Source organism: Enhydra lutris, unplaced genomic scaffold (genome assembly GCF_002288905.1).
Source record: "Enhydra lutris kenyoni isolate GAN:26980312 unplaced genomic scaffold, ASM228890v2 scaffoldscaffold5, whole genome shotgun sequence".
Taxonomy (NCBI): domain Eukaryota; kingdom Metazoa; phylum Chordata; class Mammalia; order Carnivora; family Mustelidae; genus Enhydra; species Enhydra lutris.
In genome coordinates, this window is record NW_019154089.1 from 1,965,808 (window position 1) to 1,981,463 (window position 15,656).

General features: G+C 52.0%; 1 protein-coding gene across 3 annotated transcripts in view; it reads left to right on the top strand.

Annotated features, from left to right (window-relative positions):
• The window catches only part of LOC111141025 (SIL1 nucleotide exchange factor), a 224,463-nt gene that overhangs the window by 204,571 nt on the left and 4,236 nt on the right, over window positions 1-15,656 (top strand). For 2 of the 3 annotated variants that reach the window (XM_022493351.1, XM_022493350.1), the window contains exons 8-10: window positions 1,954-2,050; window positions 2,492-2,656; window positions 6,012-6,534. In XM_022493351.1, coding sequence (XP_022349059.1) covers window positions 1,954-2,050; window positions 2,492-2,656; window positions 6,012-6,368 — 619 coding nt within the window. In that variant the 3' untranslated portion in view covers window positions 6,369-6,534. Of the gene's footprint in view, window positions 1-1,953; window positions 2,051-2,491; window positions 2,657-6,011; window positions 6,535-15,656 lie in introns of those variants that run through there. The other variant, XM_022493352.1, reaches the window with a different exon arrangement.

A 15,656-nucleotide genomic window follows, 5' to 3' on the forward strand; every position in this document is an offset into this window, starting at 1 on the left:
TGAGCGATGGTGCTCCCTATGAGGCTGATGTGATGTTGGGACTGCCTTCCTTGGGAGGCAGCTTTTGACGTCTGTGTGAATTTCTCAACATGGTCGTCTTTTCCTAGAAAAGACCCTGCCTGTTGCGGGTGAGCGTTCCTCAGGCACATGATGGCAGAGGCAGTCCTAATTAGCTCATGCTTTGATGAAGCAGCTGCCTTTCTCAAGTTGGGGGGAGCAGGGGGCAGGGGAGAGGCTCAGCTCCCCAGCCCTCCTGCATTGGTGCCCACCTGCTTGTCTGGAGAGGAGCTGTCAGCTTCCCTTCCCCAGAGATCCTGGCCCATCTCCAGGCCACCCCTGAGACACACCGGTGGGGTTGCCGTGGGACAGGCTGGCACCCACCCTGCACATCCTTTCTGGCTGAGACGATGCAGAGGGACCCACGCACCTCCCATTTAGAGCAGGAAAACTGGCTCAGTGTGCTGAGTCTTCTTTGAAACTTGAAGCTGGTGCCTGGTAGGATCGGGCCCCATCACCATGCCACTGGGCCAGCTTTCACGGGGCGCCTGCCATGTGGCAGGCTCTCTCTTGCAAGCAGCAGTGTGCATTCTCTTGTCACCTGCCTCCCATTTCCTCTGGGTCTCAGACCCTGCCTCACTCTGCAGGATCACGAGGGCCCCTTGCCAAGGTTGGGGGTTAAGAGGAACAGGTGCTCTTTCGGTCTCCAGAGAGCTGGTGGCCTTGCTTAGGTGAAGGAACCAGAGCCAAGAAGAGACTCAGTGCCCTTTGTGGGCTGTCTATGCAAGTGTGGCAGCCACTCTGTGATCTCTGGTCTGGCCCCTCCTCTTCCTTCTGGCCTCAGGGTTTTTAGGAGCCTGCCACATTTCTTCTCTGAGGCCTCCTAAGTGTCTGGCAAGGGAGCCTTGACCTCCCTCGAGGGCCTAACCACCCAGGTCCCTGTGCTTGACACTTCTCCCAAACTGATCACTAATTTGATCTTGGAAAGCAAGAGGTTCCCAGTCTTATCTCCTCCCGGGCACCCTGCCCTGTGGAGGGTTCACTGGCAGGGCCCCTATGCTTTCATCCAGGAGAGTTGTGCCTGAATGTTTGAACCTCCTTGCTCTTTTGCCAGCTCAGAATGGGGAGAGGAGCTAGAGAGGCAGCTCTGGGTTTTGAGTGTTACAGTGTTGCTGTGTGTGGGTTGGTACAGTCCTGGTTGTGCACACATGTTGATACATCCTGGCCCTCTTTTCCTGGGCCCCATGACAGAGGCTGTATGCTGAGTACTGATAACATGAAGGCAATCCCAGCAGCTACTCTCACAGTGGGGAGACATCTGGGTTGGTCTTGTTTTAGGCTCTGCTCAGGTTAAGAGGCTCCCTGGCTCTCATTCGTTCTTGCGGTCTTTTTCCCCCACAAACATTGACTATATGTTGTCTATGTACTCCACCCAGAAGAGAAAAGAGGAGTGGGTCCCAGCACATGGCCAAGAGGAGCTCATAATCAGAGAACAGACCTGTCAGTAATTGCCCCCAGTGTATGATTGGGTGATGGAAGGAGGAAGGAGGAAGACCCAGTGTAGGCCTGGGGACTGTGAAGGAAGGCTTTCGTGGGAGGGACACTGAGTAGCACCTTTAGCATCAGGAGATCTTAAAGGGGTGTAGGTGATTTTCCTTCCCAGATCACTCCAGCCCAATGTTTGCTGGGTGGTAGGATGTTTTGGGAGCCGTTGGTCTGTGATTCTGGCCATAGGCTTTGGTACCCAGGTAGATGTATAGTCATTCACCTGTTCAGCCAGCTAAGCTCTAGCTTGTCCCAAGAGGGAATGCTCCTCTGGGCACCTTAGTTTGCCCCAAGGGATGGCTGGTACATTATCACCCCCTGAACCACCAAGATCCCTGGGCTGTGCACAGTGATGTGTCCCCCGCTTGGTGAGGATTTATAGTGTCATGCTGTCCTGTGCTTTCCCTCCAGCAACCCAAAGGTTCAAGTAGAGGCCATTGAGGGGGGAGCCCTACAGAAGCTGCTGGTCATCCTGGCTACGGAACAGCCTCTCCCTGCGAAGAAGAAGGTATGTATCTGCTCCCTCCCTGCTGCCCAGCCCCTAGCACATCTGCAGAGCCTGAAAGGCAAGGGTCCCTTTTCAGGCTGTGCCTGTCACCCTTGGGGACCTGAGTGCTCACCCATCCACTGGGTGGCATAGGGAGAGAGGTCCCACTCACCTCAAGCAGCATGACAGTTTGCTGAGGCATCTGGAGGCCTCAGTTCAGCTCCCATCATAGTCTGGGATACCACCCTCGGGCTTCTTGTGTTGCGGTCTGTCTGCCCAGGGGGCGATGTTAAAGGTGTCTGACCCCTCTTCCAGCTTTCACAGAACTGTGTTCTGGGGTATAGCTGGACCTGAGGGGGACGAAAAGAATGGAGGCTGGGCTGGGGTCGTCGGGGCACTTGTGGCTGCATTTACTGGGCCCCGGAACAGGCCGAGTACCATGTGGCCCATCACCCTCTGCAGGTCCTGTTTGCGCTGTGCTCCCTACTGCGACACTTCCCCTATGCCCAGCAGCAGTTCCTGAAACTGGGGGGCCTGCAGGTGCTGCGGAGCCTGGTGCAGGCAAAGGGTACAGAGATGCTGGCTGTGCGTGTGGTCACTCTGCTGTATGACCTGGTCACTGAAAAGGTGAGTGCCCAGACCTGGGGTGCCTCCGGGTCACTTTGCTTTGTTTTGCTTCTGGCCTTTTGGCCCTGGCCTCTTCCATCCCGCCTTCCATCCTTCTAACAGTGCTCCTGAGAAAACGTGCCAGACTGTGCTGGGTAGACCTGGAGGCTGTGGAGGCCCCTCCTTGGGGTCCTGAACCCAGAATTTCTGAGGGAGGGTGTCCCATGGGATGTGACGGCTAAACTGAAACCTGAGGGCTGGTGAGGAGGGGAAAGTGGCCGGGGTGCCGGGGGTGGGAGTGTGCCAGAAATGGCCAGGATCGGCCCTTCATGGAATGACAGGTCATTTGGCTAAAGCCTAGGGTGGTGCGATAGGGAGCAGGTAGGATGGAGCAGCTGTGTCTGGGAGCCCTCGAAGCAGCCGGAACAGCAATTAGCCAGAGCCTGGAATGAGGCTGAATCTTTAGATTCTAGAAATGTGATCTTTGGATTTCTGGTTTTGATTTTTAGATTTCGATCTTTAGATTCTAGAAACATGCAGGTTCCTCCTCTGGGAGCTTTGACTCTGGGCAAGGGCTCGGAATGGCCGCCCTCGAGGGGCCCAGGGACCCTGTTGTTGCCACCTGGCAGGAGACTTGGTGTCCAATCCACTTTGGTCTTTGTGAGCCTAGAAAGTGTCTTAATTAAGAACAGAGTGCAGCCAGCTGGGCCTGGATTCTGAATGCAGCGGCTGCAGAGTGCGATAGCAGAGCTCTCAGCTCGCTTTCTGGCCACGCTTTTCCTAGAACAGCCGACTGGAGCAGGCTGGGCAGCCGCAGAGCCACCGCTGAGTGTCGGAGGAGGAGAGGCCCAGGCCTGCCTCCCTGCTCCTGCCTCACACTGAGGGTGGGAGTGTCTGGAAGTTGCTGTTGTGAGTGCGTGGACTCTCTGGTGCTCCCTGTGTCTCCAGGCCTGGCTTGTTCTTCATTCTCTCCTGCTCTCCCCCTCTCTCCCTCTCTTTCTCCCCCTCTCTCTCTTTCCCCTCTTTCTTGTTCTTTCTCTCTCCAAGCTGCAGAAACCCAGAATAGCAGGCAGCCATGTGCTGCTCACATCCAATTAATAAGGCCTGGGCACAGTTGACTTCCTGGCAACAGGCCAGCAAGCCTGGAGAAGGACCTGTGTGTTGGCTTGGCGTTTCCTGGGAGAAACTGACCTCTTCCCTCTGCTGAATTCGGTGTCTCTTTGCCACCCCCAGTCCTGGCATGGCAGGTGCCGTGGCATTGGCATGTCCCTGGAGAGCTGCCCAAGTCAGCCGGCCCCCAGGGCTCACCTTGAGGCTTGGGGTGCTGAGAACACTGGTGTTTTCTCTGTGGAGAGTACTGGGATAGCTGTCCCTCTGCAGGCGGGGAGGACAGTGGAGGAGTTTCTGCCACCGGTGAGCGTAGGACAGGTGTCAGCCGAACTGTGCTTGAGGCAGCTGGGGCTTCTCTTTTCTTGTAGTTCCCCGGAAAGAATGAAAACCAATGAGCCCGGGGCTGGGTCTGGAGCTGCATGAGATGGCAGCGCGTCAGGTTGCCGTTGGAGGTGCCCCACAGCTCGAGGATGTTGTGGGAAGGGGGCAGCTGCTTGGCAGAGTTCCCGTAGGGAGTGCACCCACCTCTCACGGTCCCTGTCCTCCTTGTGCTTTGGGACAGACTTTATTGACAGTAGCACCTGGAGCATGTGGGCTGCAGAGGCCTACAGTTGGGGGACTCTGACCTGTTCGGGCAAGTCAGGGGAGGCAGTGAGATCTGAAGGGTGAGTTAACCGGGGAGTTGGAGTTAGGTGGGAGTGCGCCTCCAAGCTGCACCTTAAGGGCTCTGGGGGACAGCTCGTGTGACAGGTGCATGAGTGAGGGCGTATGTGGGGACGAGGCCCTGCACAGTTGGGGTGGACCCTGCAGGGCCTTGAAGTCCTTGGGAAGGGATTTAGTTATGAACATCAGAAATGCTCAGTTGTGCAGGGTGTAGGGCTAGACAAGGCTCCTGTCAGCTGGCTGGAGGTGGTTGTGAGTGGGAGGCAGGGGCTGACAGGTGCAGTGAGTGGCAGTGGACGTGGGGCAGAGGCCAAGGGCGATGGGGCCTTGAATGTTCCAGGTGCAGCTGGGGTACGTGGGGTAGCTTAGGAAAGGACTGTCAGAGCCCTCTCATCCTTTTCTGGGCCAGGATGCTGATCCCTGCCCCTCCCTGCTTCCTCCACCAGCCCCGATGGACCCCAAGGCCATCCGGTGGTGCTCTGTGGCCCCTGCTCTTTGCCTGGGCTTTCCTCTTGTTTTCCCTGTCCTTAGCATGCCTTGTTCTCCCTGGAATAAGGGCAGAGCTTCCTCTTTCCTCTTGCAGGTACACTTAGTACAGCCAGTAGAGCACGTCTCCACCCTCTCCCTGCTCATCCTCCACCTCTGCCTTCCCCCAACATTCGAGAGAAGCTGGTCACTCACATTTCAGGTGTGTCCTGCCCCTGTAGCCTGGCAGGCATGGCTCCTACCGTATTGTGCTGGTGGGGCTGGGTTTCTGTACTTTACAGCCACTGGCCAAGCTTGTGACTTTCTGCCCAAACTTGTCTCAACTCCCCAGGCCCTTGGCATAAAGGCCACACATAGCCGGGACTCAGCCAGACCGTCACGCCCCCTGGGCCAGAATAGCCTCACATTCTACACACAGGAAGGGGGCCTCGGCCTACTGTTGTGACCCTCCCGTGTGTGGACCCTCCACCCTTGTCTACTTGGACAACTCCCACGTAGTCCTCCAAACTCAGGGAAGTGCCATCCTGTTCTCTTGGCTGTACCCTCTGTCCTCTGAGGGAGTGAATCTTGTGGAGGTGATTGAGAGCTGAGCGCCCATTGCTAGGTGTGCTGTGTGCTGGGCATTGGCCGTGTGTGGTCCTGAAGGGGGCACATCATCACATAAGAGATGATGCCGTGCCCGCCCAAGGCTGTTTGGCTGTCAGTGGCGGGGCAAGAGTTTGAACCCAGACTGCTGGCATCCACCGGGCACTGCTGAATTGCAGTCATTGTGCTCCTCAGGGATTACTCCGTTAATTTGTCTTCTCCTGCTAGACCCTGAGCTCCTCAAGGGCAGGGACCATGTCTCCGTCTGGGTTTCTCAGGCATACTGCACAGTTGTTTTTGATGAATAGATGATGGACAGACAAATGGACCTATGGATGGACGGGTGGGGGAGCCTGATTGAAGCCGTGAATCCAGCTGGCCCTCTCCCATGTTGGGCCTTTGAGGCCCGGAAGGAAGAGCGGGTGGACGGATGATGAGCCACATGCCTTCCCACCCGAGCGGCGCCCCTGACTGCTCTCTGTGTGTTCTCTCCCCCAACCCCATTCCGGGTGCCTGGCCATGTGGACAGCAGATGTTTGCTGAGGAGGAGGCCGAGCTGACCCAGGAGACGTCCCCGGAGAAGCTGCAGCAGTACCGCCAGGTGCCCCTCCTGCCAGGCCTGCGGGAGCAGGGCTGGTGCGAGATCACCGCACACCTCCTGGCCCTCCCTGAGCACGATGCCCGAGAAAAGGTGCTGCAGACGCTGGGCGCCCTCCTGGCCACTTGCCGGGACCGCTACCGCCAGGACCCCCAGCTCAGCAGGACGCTGGTCAGCCTGCAGGCTGAGTACCAGGCTCTGGCCGCCCTGGAGCTCCAGGACGGCGAGGATGAGGGCTACTTCCGGGAACTGCTGGGCTCCATCAACAGCTTGCTGAAGGAACTGAGATGAGGCTGCTCCCTGCCACCGGGACTGGACTGGGACATTAGTGAGGCTGACGGACACCAGCTTGGATGGGCTCCTCAGGGGACAGTAGCCAGGGGGGAGGACTTCCCTACTGGGGCCTGGGCATCATCTGGGCAGTGCCGGCTTGGCCATTAAATGGAGGCATGAGGGCCATTGTCTGTTGTGTGTCTCTGCAGACCGGACACAGTCCTGTGGTTGAGGGACTGTGTCTAGGAGCCCCCAGGTCACTGGGTAGATAGGCACCCCAGAGGCCCCTGATGACACGGCGGATGGTCAGCCTGGGGCATCCAGTAATAGGCCCCATGGGAAGGGTCTGGGCTCAGGAGTTGGAAAGCCGTGGCTGGGACCTCGCTGTTCCCCACCCAGGAGCTCTGTGACCTTGGCAAGTCATTTACCTTTCCGTGGGCCTATTTTCTCAACTGTCAGAGGGGAGTGCCATTAAGTGTGAGCAAACCTGCATAAAGCACTACAGCAGCGCACCTGTGCTTGTTCCTTCCCCCACCTTGCTCTGATGGAAGGTTGGTGGCAGGGTGGGGGGGTCATCTCACTGCCCCCTGTGCATGGAAATAGCTTTGAGGTCCATGGCAGTGGCACTCTGTCAGCCCCGGCGGCTTATGGGTTGAGCCAGAGCGATCGGTGCTGGGACCAGGGTGCTGGAAGGATTGGGAGTGACTTGCAGCACTCTGGAGGGCTTGGGTGTGGGCCTCGCTCTTGGAGAGGAGTGAGCTCCCTAAAACTGGAAGTAGGAGCCCAGGCCCGCCTGGCCCACCTGACAGGGCAGAGGTGCGTCTCTGTGCCCTCGCCCCTCCCCCGTGTCAGCCGAGTACACTGCGGAGGAGGCCTTGGAGGCGGGGGCAGCCGAGCCTGGCAAGTCCCGGCCCCCACCCCACAGACGCTGAGTGCCAGGCTGGGAGCCTGCTGCAGGTTGCCACGGCAACTCCGGCCCTGGGCTTTCCTGATTTGGATTCTGGTGCGTTTGTTTTTCAGCCTTTCCCAGTGCATCGCAGGCTCACTCCTGCTGCTTAGGCAGCCCCTCCTGGCCTCTCTGTAGAAATCTCAGTTTCACAGAGCTCATGGGGAAACCAAGGCCCAGACAAACATAAGGGAATGGGTAGCTTCCTTCTTTGCAGTCCTTTTGTTTGGCCTCCCACCCTCTTCTGCCCACCTCGTGCCACAACACACAGGAAGCTCACAAGAGAGTGGTCACCTGCACACAACCCTCCCAGGAGGGCAGGAGAGAAGCAGCAGCCTGTTTTGCCAGGGTTGGAAGGCTCGTGGTTCAGGCGTCATGGGGATCAGACCCAAAGTCTATCGCGTATTGGCTATTTTCTGCCTTGTTGCCTTTAAAACCTTTAAATCGCCTTTTGATTATGTTTTACAGATGAGGAAATCATGGCTCAGAGAGGCTGCATGGTCATGTGAGGTCACACAGCTTTTGAGTGGCAGAGCTAGGATTTGGATCCCGCATGTTGTAGAAGGCTTGCATATGTGGCTCAGAAGGTGATAGTGTTGAATTTGATAGGCAGGCAGGGGCAGGAAGACCACAATGGATGGCAGAACAGCTCTGTGGTGAAGCAGGGCAGGGTTCAGAAAGGAGGTCCTGGGCCTGGCTAGGACCAAGGTCAAAAATCCCTTTAAAGATGGTGTCAGCAGACTGGGTAAATTTGAGAGAGGAGGGTGGTAGGATGACGCTGTCCCTGCACATGCTGGGAACGAGGAGGGCTCAGGGTTGGGGAGAAGTCCAGTATGGGCCTCGTCCTGGCAGAGATGAGAGCTGAGGTTGTGGGAGCAACTGTGCCTTTGAGCGAGGGCTGGCGAGACCCTGCTGAGTTGTGGAGTGGGGCCTTTTGTTGGCCTGGGACAGTAGCAGCGGGGCTGGGGTCCTTGAGTCCTCTTTGACCACCAGGATCTGATCTGGGTTGTGGGAAGGGGTCCCCATGGAAGGACTAACCTGAGTGGAGGCTTAGTTGAGGACCCCAGTATCCCTCCACCCTCAGGCATGCTGCAAAATACAGCATTTAACTATAAAGAGGGGGCTCTGCTTGTTGAACGTCTGCCTTCGGCTCAGATCCTGATCCCGGGGTTGTGGGATTGAGCGCCATGTTGGGCTCCCTGCTCAGCTGGGAGCCTGCTTCTCTCTCTCCCTCTCTCCTTGCCCCTCCCTGTGCTCGTGCTGTCTCGCTCTCTCAAATAAATAAATCATTTAAAAAAAAGAACCTAGGGGCGCCTGGGTGGCTCAGTGGGTTAAAGCCTCTGCCTTCAGCTCAGGTCATGATCCCAGGGTCCTGGAATTGAGCCCCGCATCGGGCTCTCTGCTCAGCGGGGAGCCTGCTTCCCCCCCATCTCTGCCTGCCTCTCTGCCTACTTGTGATCTCTGTCTGTCAAATAAATAAATCTTAAAAAAAAAAAAAAAAAAAAGAACCTAAAAGGAGACTTTGGACTATGAGCTCTTTGTGGGGAGGGGAGGCAGGGGTGTGTCAGTGGGACTGAAGGGGTATCTGGGGGCAGCCGTGCTGAGTGCTGAGTCAGTGCAGACTGACTGCTGCTACCCTGTTCTCCACTCCACATCCACAAGGACAAGACCTAGCGAAGGGTGAAGTTTGGTCTGTACTCCTCTTACTGGCCTCTGACTTTCTGGATCTTGAAGCAGAACCTCCTGGATGGAGGCAGCAGTGTGACCCAGGGCTTGGGCTCAGGCTCAGGCTTCTTGGCTGTGGCTTCTGATTCCACCATCCAGTTTATCACTGACTGTATGCAAGCAAAAAGGAGACTTTCTCTGTCCTCCTTTGGATGCCATCCTGGAAACTGTGGCCAAGAAGTAGGACCTGGGCTCAGAGTTAGGCAGAAAGTGGTAATGGGGGCTGTAGCCACCAGAACTCAGGGTGATGTGACTTTTGCCAAGGCCTAGACCCTACTCTCATCTTCTCCCACCCCTGACATGCACTGGAGCCTTATGGGAGGGACAGGACAGAGAGCTCTGACTGGATGACACCCTTTAGACCCTGGATGGTTATTGCTTCCCTGCTCCTCAGCAGGGCTGAATGAGGCCCTCTCTGGGAGGATGACAGGGATGGGGAGTGGGGTGGTCGTCTACCATCCCCACCCCAGCCCTCAGCAGACTTGGTTTTCATTAATTCACTTGTTCATTTATTCTTTCATTCAGACTGTGTTTGTTGTAGGTTCCAGGGTTCCGAGGTTGGTCAGTCACAAGCCCTGCTGTCAGAGAGCTCACAGTCTGGTGGGGGAGGCAGTAGTGGTATCACACGTACTCTGATGGGGGAGGCCTCTGTCAGTTGGAGCTGAGTGAGGGTCAGAGGAGGCCAGTGATAGCCAAGCTGAGAACTGAAGGACATGTGGAGAATAAGCCAGCTGAGGCAGCGAAAGTGTTTCAGGCCCAAGAAGATAGAGGAAGACCTGTGCTGAGGGCGAGTGATCTGTTGGAGGACCCACGTGTTTAGTAGAGCTGAAAGAAGTGATGGGGTGAGGGGCCAAGTGGCCACATGGAGCCATAGGGGTCGAGGGGACCCCCTTGTCCAGCACCTCATCAGCCTTGCTAAGGAGTGTGCCCCATCCTGATGGAGGCAAGTGAGGGCCGGCTTGCAGGCACTCTCCTGGCTGCTGCTAAGTCGCTTGCTTATTCTTTCATCCTGATTTAGTACAACTGCATCTACCAGGTCCTATTCTAGGGCAGGAGGTGGTCAGAAGAACAGTGGCGGGAGGGGCGGACCAGGACAAGTACGTGAATGCTGAAAAAAATAGCGTTCTATAGCGTTCAAGCAGCAAATGCCAAGGAAAATGAAGTACAAGGGGAGAGAGTGTTGGGGGCTCCCTTTTTGGACCCAGTGGTCAGGGAAGGCTTCTCTGAGGAGATGCCTCGTGAACAGAAGGAGGCAAAACCGTGAGCCCTGTGGGTGTCGGGGCGGTACTTTGTAGGCTGGAGAGATGGCAGAGGCAGGTGTCTGAAGAGCGAGAGTCTCAGCACGGTGAGAGGAGTGAGCCCGGGCCAGGACTTGAGGTCTCTCTTGGCAGTGGTGCTGCTGGCGAGCTACGGGCCGAGGAGAGACCTAATGAGACTGACCCTTCAGCAGGAGCGCTCTTAATGCATGGTGAGAACAGACAGCACGGGCGGGGACAGTGGCAGGGTCCCAGCGCCGTGTCCGTGCAGAGCTGGGTGGGAGTTGATGTGGTTTAAACCCAGGTGATGAGGGCGAAGGCTGTACAAAGTGCTCCGACCCAGATGCGTTCTAAAGGCAGAGCTGAGAGGACGCACTCAGTGATGGCCTGTGGCTGAGAGGAGAGGGGTCAGGGCTCAGTGCAGCCTCGCTCTGGGGCTGGCACAGAGGGGCCTGTGGAGGTGCCATCTATGGAAGTGGGAAGGCAGAAAAGCAGGGGAGTACTGGGACCTGGTCACGGACGCTGTTTTGGCCGCATCCATATTGAGTTGGCCATTTGAGCCAGGGATGCTGACTGGCAGCCAGGGCCTGTCTGCGGCCTGGGAGAGAGACGGCCTGTGGGGAGCACGTGCCAGGCAGGCGTCCGAGGTACTGCAAGCTGCTGGTTCCACAGCTGCTGTCACAAATTCCACAAACTTATAATTCAATGACATATTAAAAAAATAAAAGTAATTTTTAAAAACCAGCAAAAGAAGAGCAATAGAAGAGCTTCTTGTAAACCCAAAGAAAATAGAAGAAAAGGAAGTAATAAAGATAAGGGCAGAAACCAGTGAAACTAAAGACAGCAACGTTAGAGAAAATCAAAGGTAATTCTTTGAAATAAGAAGACACAAATTACCCATCTCAGGAATTAAGAGATTATCACTGACAGCTCAGAAGAAATGATGAACCAGTTCCTTGAAAATACTGTCTTGGGCACCTGGGTGGCTCAGTGGGTTAAGCCGCTGCCTTCGGCTCAGGTCATGATCTCAGGGTCCTGGGATCGAGTCCCGCATTGGGCTCTCTGCTCAGCAGGGAGCCTGCTTCCCTTCCTCTCTCTCTGCCTGCCTCTCTGCCTACTTGTGATCTCTGTCTGTCAAATAAATAAATAAAATCTTAAAAAAAAAAAAAAAAGAAAATACTGTCTTTCATTCTATTAGTTTGCTCCTGCTGCTGTAACAAATGACCATGAATTTCATACCTTAAAACAACTCAGATATGGGACGCCTGGGTGGCTCAGTTGGTTAAGCAGCTGCCTTCGGCTCAGGTCATGATCCCAGGGTCCTGGGATCGAGTCCCACATCGGGCTCCTTGCTCATCAGGGAGCCTGCTTCTCCCTCTGCCGCTGCCTGCCATTCTGTCTGCCTGTGCTCGCTCTCTCTCCCTCTCTCTCTCTCTGACAAATAAAATCTTAGAAAAAAAAAAAAAAAAAAACAACTCAGATTTGCTCTACTATAGTTCTGTAGGTCAGGAGTCAGACACTGTTCTCATGGGGCAAAACTAGAGTCATCAGCAGGGCTGCATTCCTTTCTGCAGGTGCTGGGTAGGATCTGTTTCCTTGCCTTTTCCAGCAACTAGAAACTGCCTGATTTCCTTGGGTTGTGGCCCTGTCCTCCATCTTCAAAAACCAGCAAAGGCCATTCAGCTTCTCATGTGACACTACTCTGATCTTCTCATCTGCCTCCCTTTTCCACTTTAAGGCCCCTGTGATTACATGAGGCCCATCCAGAGAATGAAGGATCATCTCCCTATTTTAAAATCAGCCAATGAGCAACCTTAATTCCCCTTTGCCATGTAATTATTCATAGGTTCCAGAAAGTAGGATGGAGAAATCTTGGGGGAGCCACTGTTCAGCCTCCCACAAGGACAAATTACTAAAACTCAAGAAAAAACAGGTAATCATTTAGTGTTGTATGTGTTAAATCAAATTCATGGTTTAAAACCTTCCCATAAAGAAATCTTAGACTCAGATAGTTTCCCTGGCAAATCTACCAGATAATACCAGTTCTACAGTCTGTTCCTGAAAATAGAAGATTCCACTCCCAAACTCATTGCAGAAGGTCAAGGATCATTGGGGAGGGGAGATCTTGCACACAGCGTTAAGGACTTTAGATTTTCCTAAGGTCCCTACCAAAATTCTCAGTGCAGAACTTGTCAACAGAATGTATTAGCAAATTGAATATATCAGGGGGTTTACCCTGGAAATGCAAGGCTAGTTCAACACAATTCCCCATATTAACAGACTAAAGAAGAAAAAGCCACACGCTCATCTCAATAGATGCAGGGAAAAAAAATGACAAAATTCAATATGCATTCATAATAAAAACTCTCAGCAAATTAGGGATAGAAAGGAATTTTGTTAATTTGATGAAGGGAAACCACATAAAAACCTATGACAAGCATCAAACTTCATAGTCAAAGACTGATTTGTTTTTCCCCAAGATTACAAAGAAGGCAAGAATGCCAGTGCTCTCTGCTCTCTTTTTCTCTCCTTTTCAATATTTGTACCAGAAGTTCTGGGCACTGCAGTAAGGCCAGAAAATGAATAGGCCTACAGATTGAAAAGAATAAATTCACAGATGACATGATTGTCAAAGTAGAAAATACCATGGAATGTAGAAAAAAAATCTGCAACTGATGGTGAGTTTAGCAAGATCACAAGATACAAGGTAACATCCAAAAATCAATTCTATTTCTGTATACTGGCAATGAACCATTTGAAACAGATTTTAAAAACAGTTCCGTTGGGGCACCGGTCTGGCCCAGTCAGTGGGCGTGCAACTCTTGATCTCAGAGTTGTGAGTTTGAGACCCACCTTGGGTGTTGAGATTACTTAGGAATAAAATCTTTTATTAAAGTAAATAAGGGGTGCCTGGGTGGCTCAGTGGGTTAAGCCTCTGCTTTTGGCTCAGGTCATGATCCCTGGGGTCCTGGGATTGAGCCCCACATTGGACTCTCTGCTTGGCGGGGAGCCTGCTTCCCCTCTTTCTCTCCGCCTGGTTCTCTGCCTACTTGTGATCTCTGTCTGTCAAATAAATAAATAAAATCTTTAAAAAAAATAAATAAACCAAGAATAAAAATAAAAACAGTACCGTTTACAAATACCACCGGAACAAACATGTAAATGAAACAAAATATTTGCAGAATTGTTATGCTGGAAACTAAAACATTAATGAAAGAAGTAAAAATTATCTAAATACACTTGATCCTTGAACAGTGTGGAGGGTTTGGTGTGCTGACCGCCGTGCAGTGGAGAATCTGCACAGAACTTTTGACTTCTCAGAAACTTAATTAACAGCCTAGAGTTGACCAGAAGATTTACCAAGGACATACACAGTTGATTTACATGTATGTGGTTTATTAAATGTATTAGAATAGATGAGAGGAAAGAAAATGTCATTAAGAAAAACCCAAGGAAGAAAAAATACATTTATAGTCCTCATACATATTTATTGAAAAAAAAATCCACCTATAAGTGGACCTGTGCAATACAAACCCATGTTGTTCAAGCTCAACTATAAATGGATTCATGGGTTAGAAGACGAGACACCGCCCCCAAAATTGATCTGTGGATTCAATTCAATCTCAGCAGGAATTTTGTTGACCTCAAGAGTGTGATGTGAAAATTTGTGTGGAGATGGAAAGGAATCAGAATAGCTAAAACAATCTTGAAAAAGGGAAGAAGTTGGAGGATGCAGACTTAGCTGATTGTAAGGCTGATTGCAATCTCTGGTCATCCAGGCAGAGTGGCGCTGGTCAAAGACAAGACACAGAAATGGAAGAGCACATGACAAGTTCAGAAGTAAACCCACGCAAGTATAGTTACTGAATTTTTTACAAAGGTACAAGGCAGTTCAGTGGAGAAGTGTTTGTCTTTTTGATAAATGGTGCTGCAACAAGTGGACAGTCATGTTTTCTGCAACGAACCTTGACTTATACCTGTCATCTTATTTCACTCAAAATTTAACCACAAATCATTCATAGACCTAAATGGAAAACTACACAACTTTTAGAGGAAAAGAGGAATGAAATCTTTGTGACCTTGAATTAGGCTAAGGTTTCCTAGTAAAACTCCAGATGCAAAATTCATAAAGCAAAAAATGAATAAATGGAAATACATTAAAATTAAAAACCTGTTCTGTGAAGGAAATTAAGAAAATAAGCCACAAACAGGGAAAAAATAAGTGAAAATCACATATCTGAAAAAGGCCTTGTATCCTGATTATATAAAGAGTCCTCAGAACTCATCAAGGAAAAAAGTCAACCATAGGGGGCCTGGGTGGCTCAGTCAGTTAAGCATCAGCCTTCAACCCAGGTGATGATCCTGGGGTCCTGGGTTTGAGCCCCAAGTCCCTTGTTGGACTCCCCGCTCGGTGGAGAGTCTACTTCTCCTTCTGTCCCTGCCTCTCCCTGGGCTTGTGCTCTCCTGCTCACTCTCAAGAAGTGAAATCTTAAAAAAAAAAAAAAAAAAGGCAAGACATTACCCCCAGAGAAGATATACAAGTGACAGACCAGCATGTGAAGAGAGATGTTCAGCATCAGTAGTTGTTAGAGAAGTGTAAATTAGAACCACAAGACACTATGACCTACCTATGCAAATGGCTAAAGAAAAAAAAAAAACAAAAAACATGACATCACATGCAGGTGAGGATGCAGAGTGACTGCGACTCCTGTGTTCTCCTTGTAGGTACAGAATGCTACAGCTACTATGGAAAAGTTTGGTCATCTCTTACTGAATTACATACTTCCCATATAACCTACCAGTCTCACTGCCTGGTATTTACCCAAAATAAACATCTAGGCTCACACGAAAACTTGTACATAAATGCTTATGTCAACTTTGTTTAAACACAATGGCAAAAACACAACCTAGAAACAAAATGTCCCTTGGATGGACAAACTGTGGTCAGCGCATGCGAGGTGGCACTCCTCATGGGGGGAAGCAGAGAGCAGGTGACCCCACGCGGAAGAAGCTGGACCCCAAAGACTACGTACTGTGCGATTCCATTTGTGTGACATTCTGGAAGAGGCAAAACTGAGGGAAAGTATTTTGCTAGGACTTAAGGGCATGTTTCTACAACACTGGGGTAGGACAGGGAACATATGTGGGGGAGACGGCACTGTTCTGTACCTTGATTAAGGTGATTATATGACTCTCTATACATGAGGCAAATCCATAGAATTACATACCAGAAGTGAGTTTTAGTGTATGTAAATTCAGAATTTAAAAATGTGAAGGCAGTAAACACTCAAAACTCTTTCTTTGCTAATTACTTGACATTTGACCATTGTGAGCTGTGTTCTTGATATTATAGGTGGCCCTCGAAAAGTGGGTTTGAAC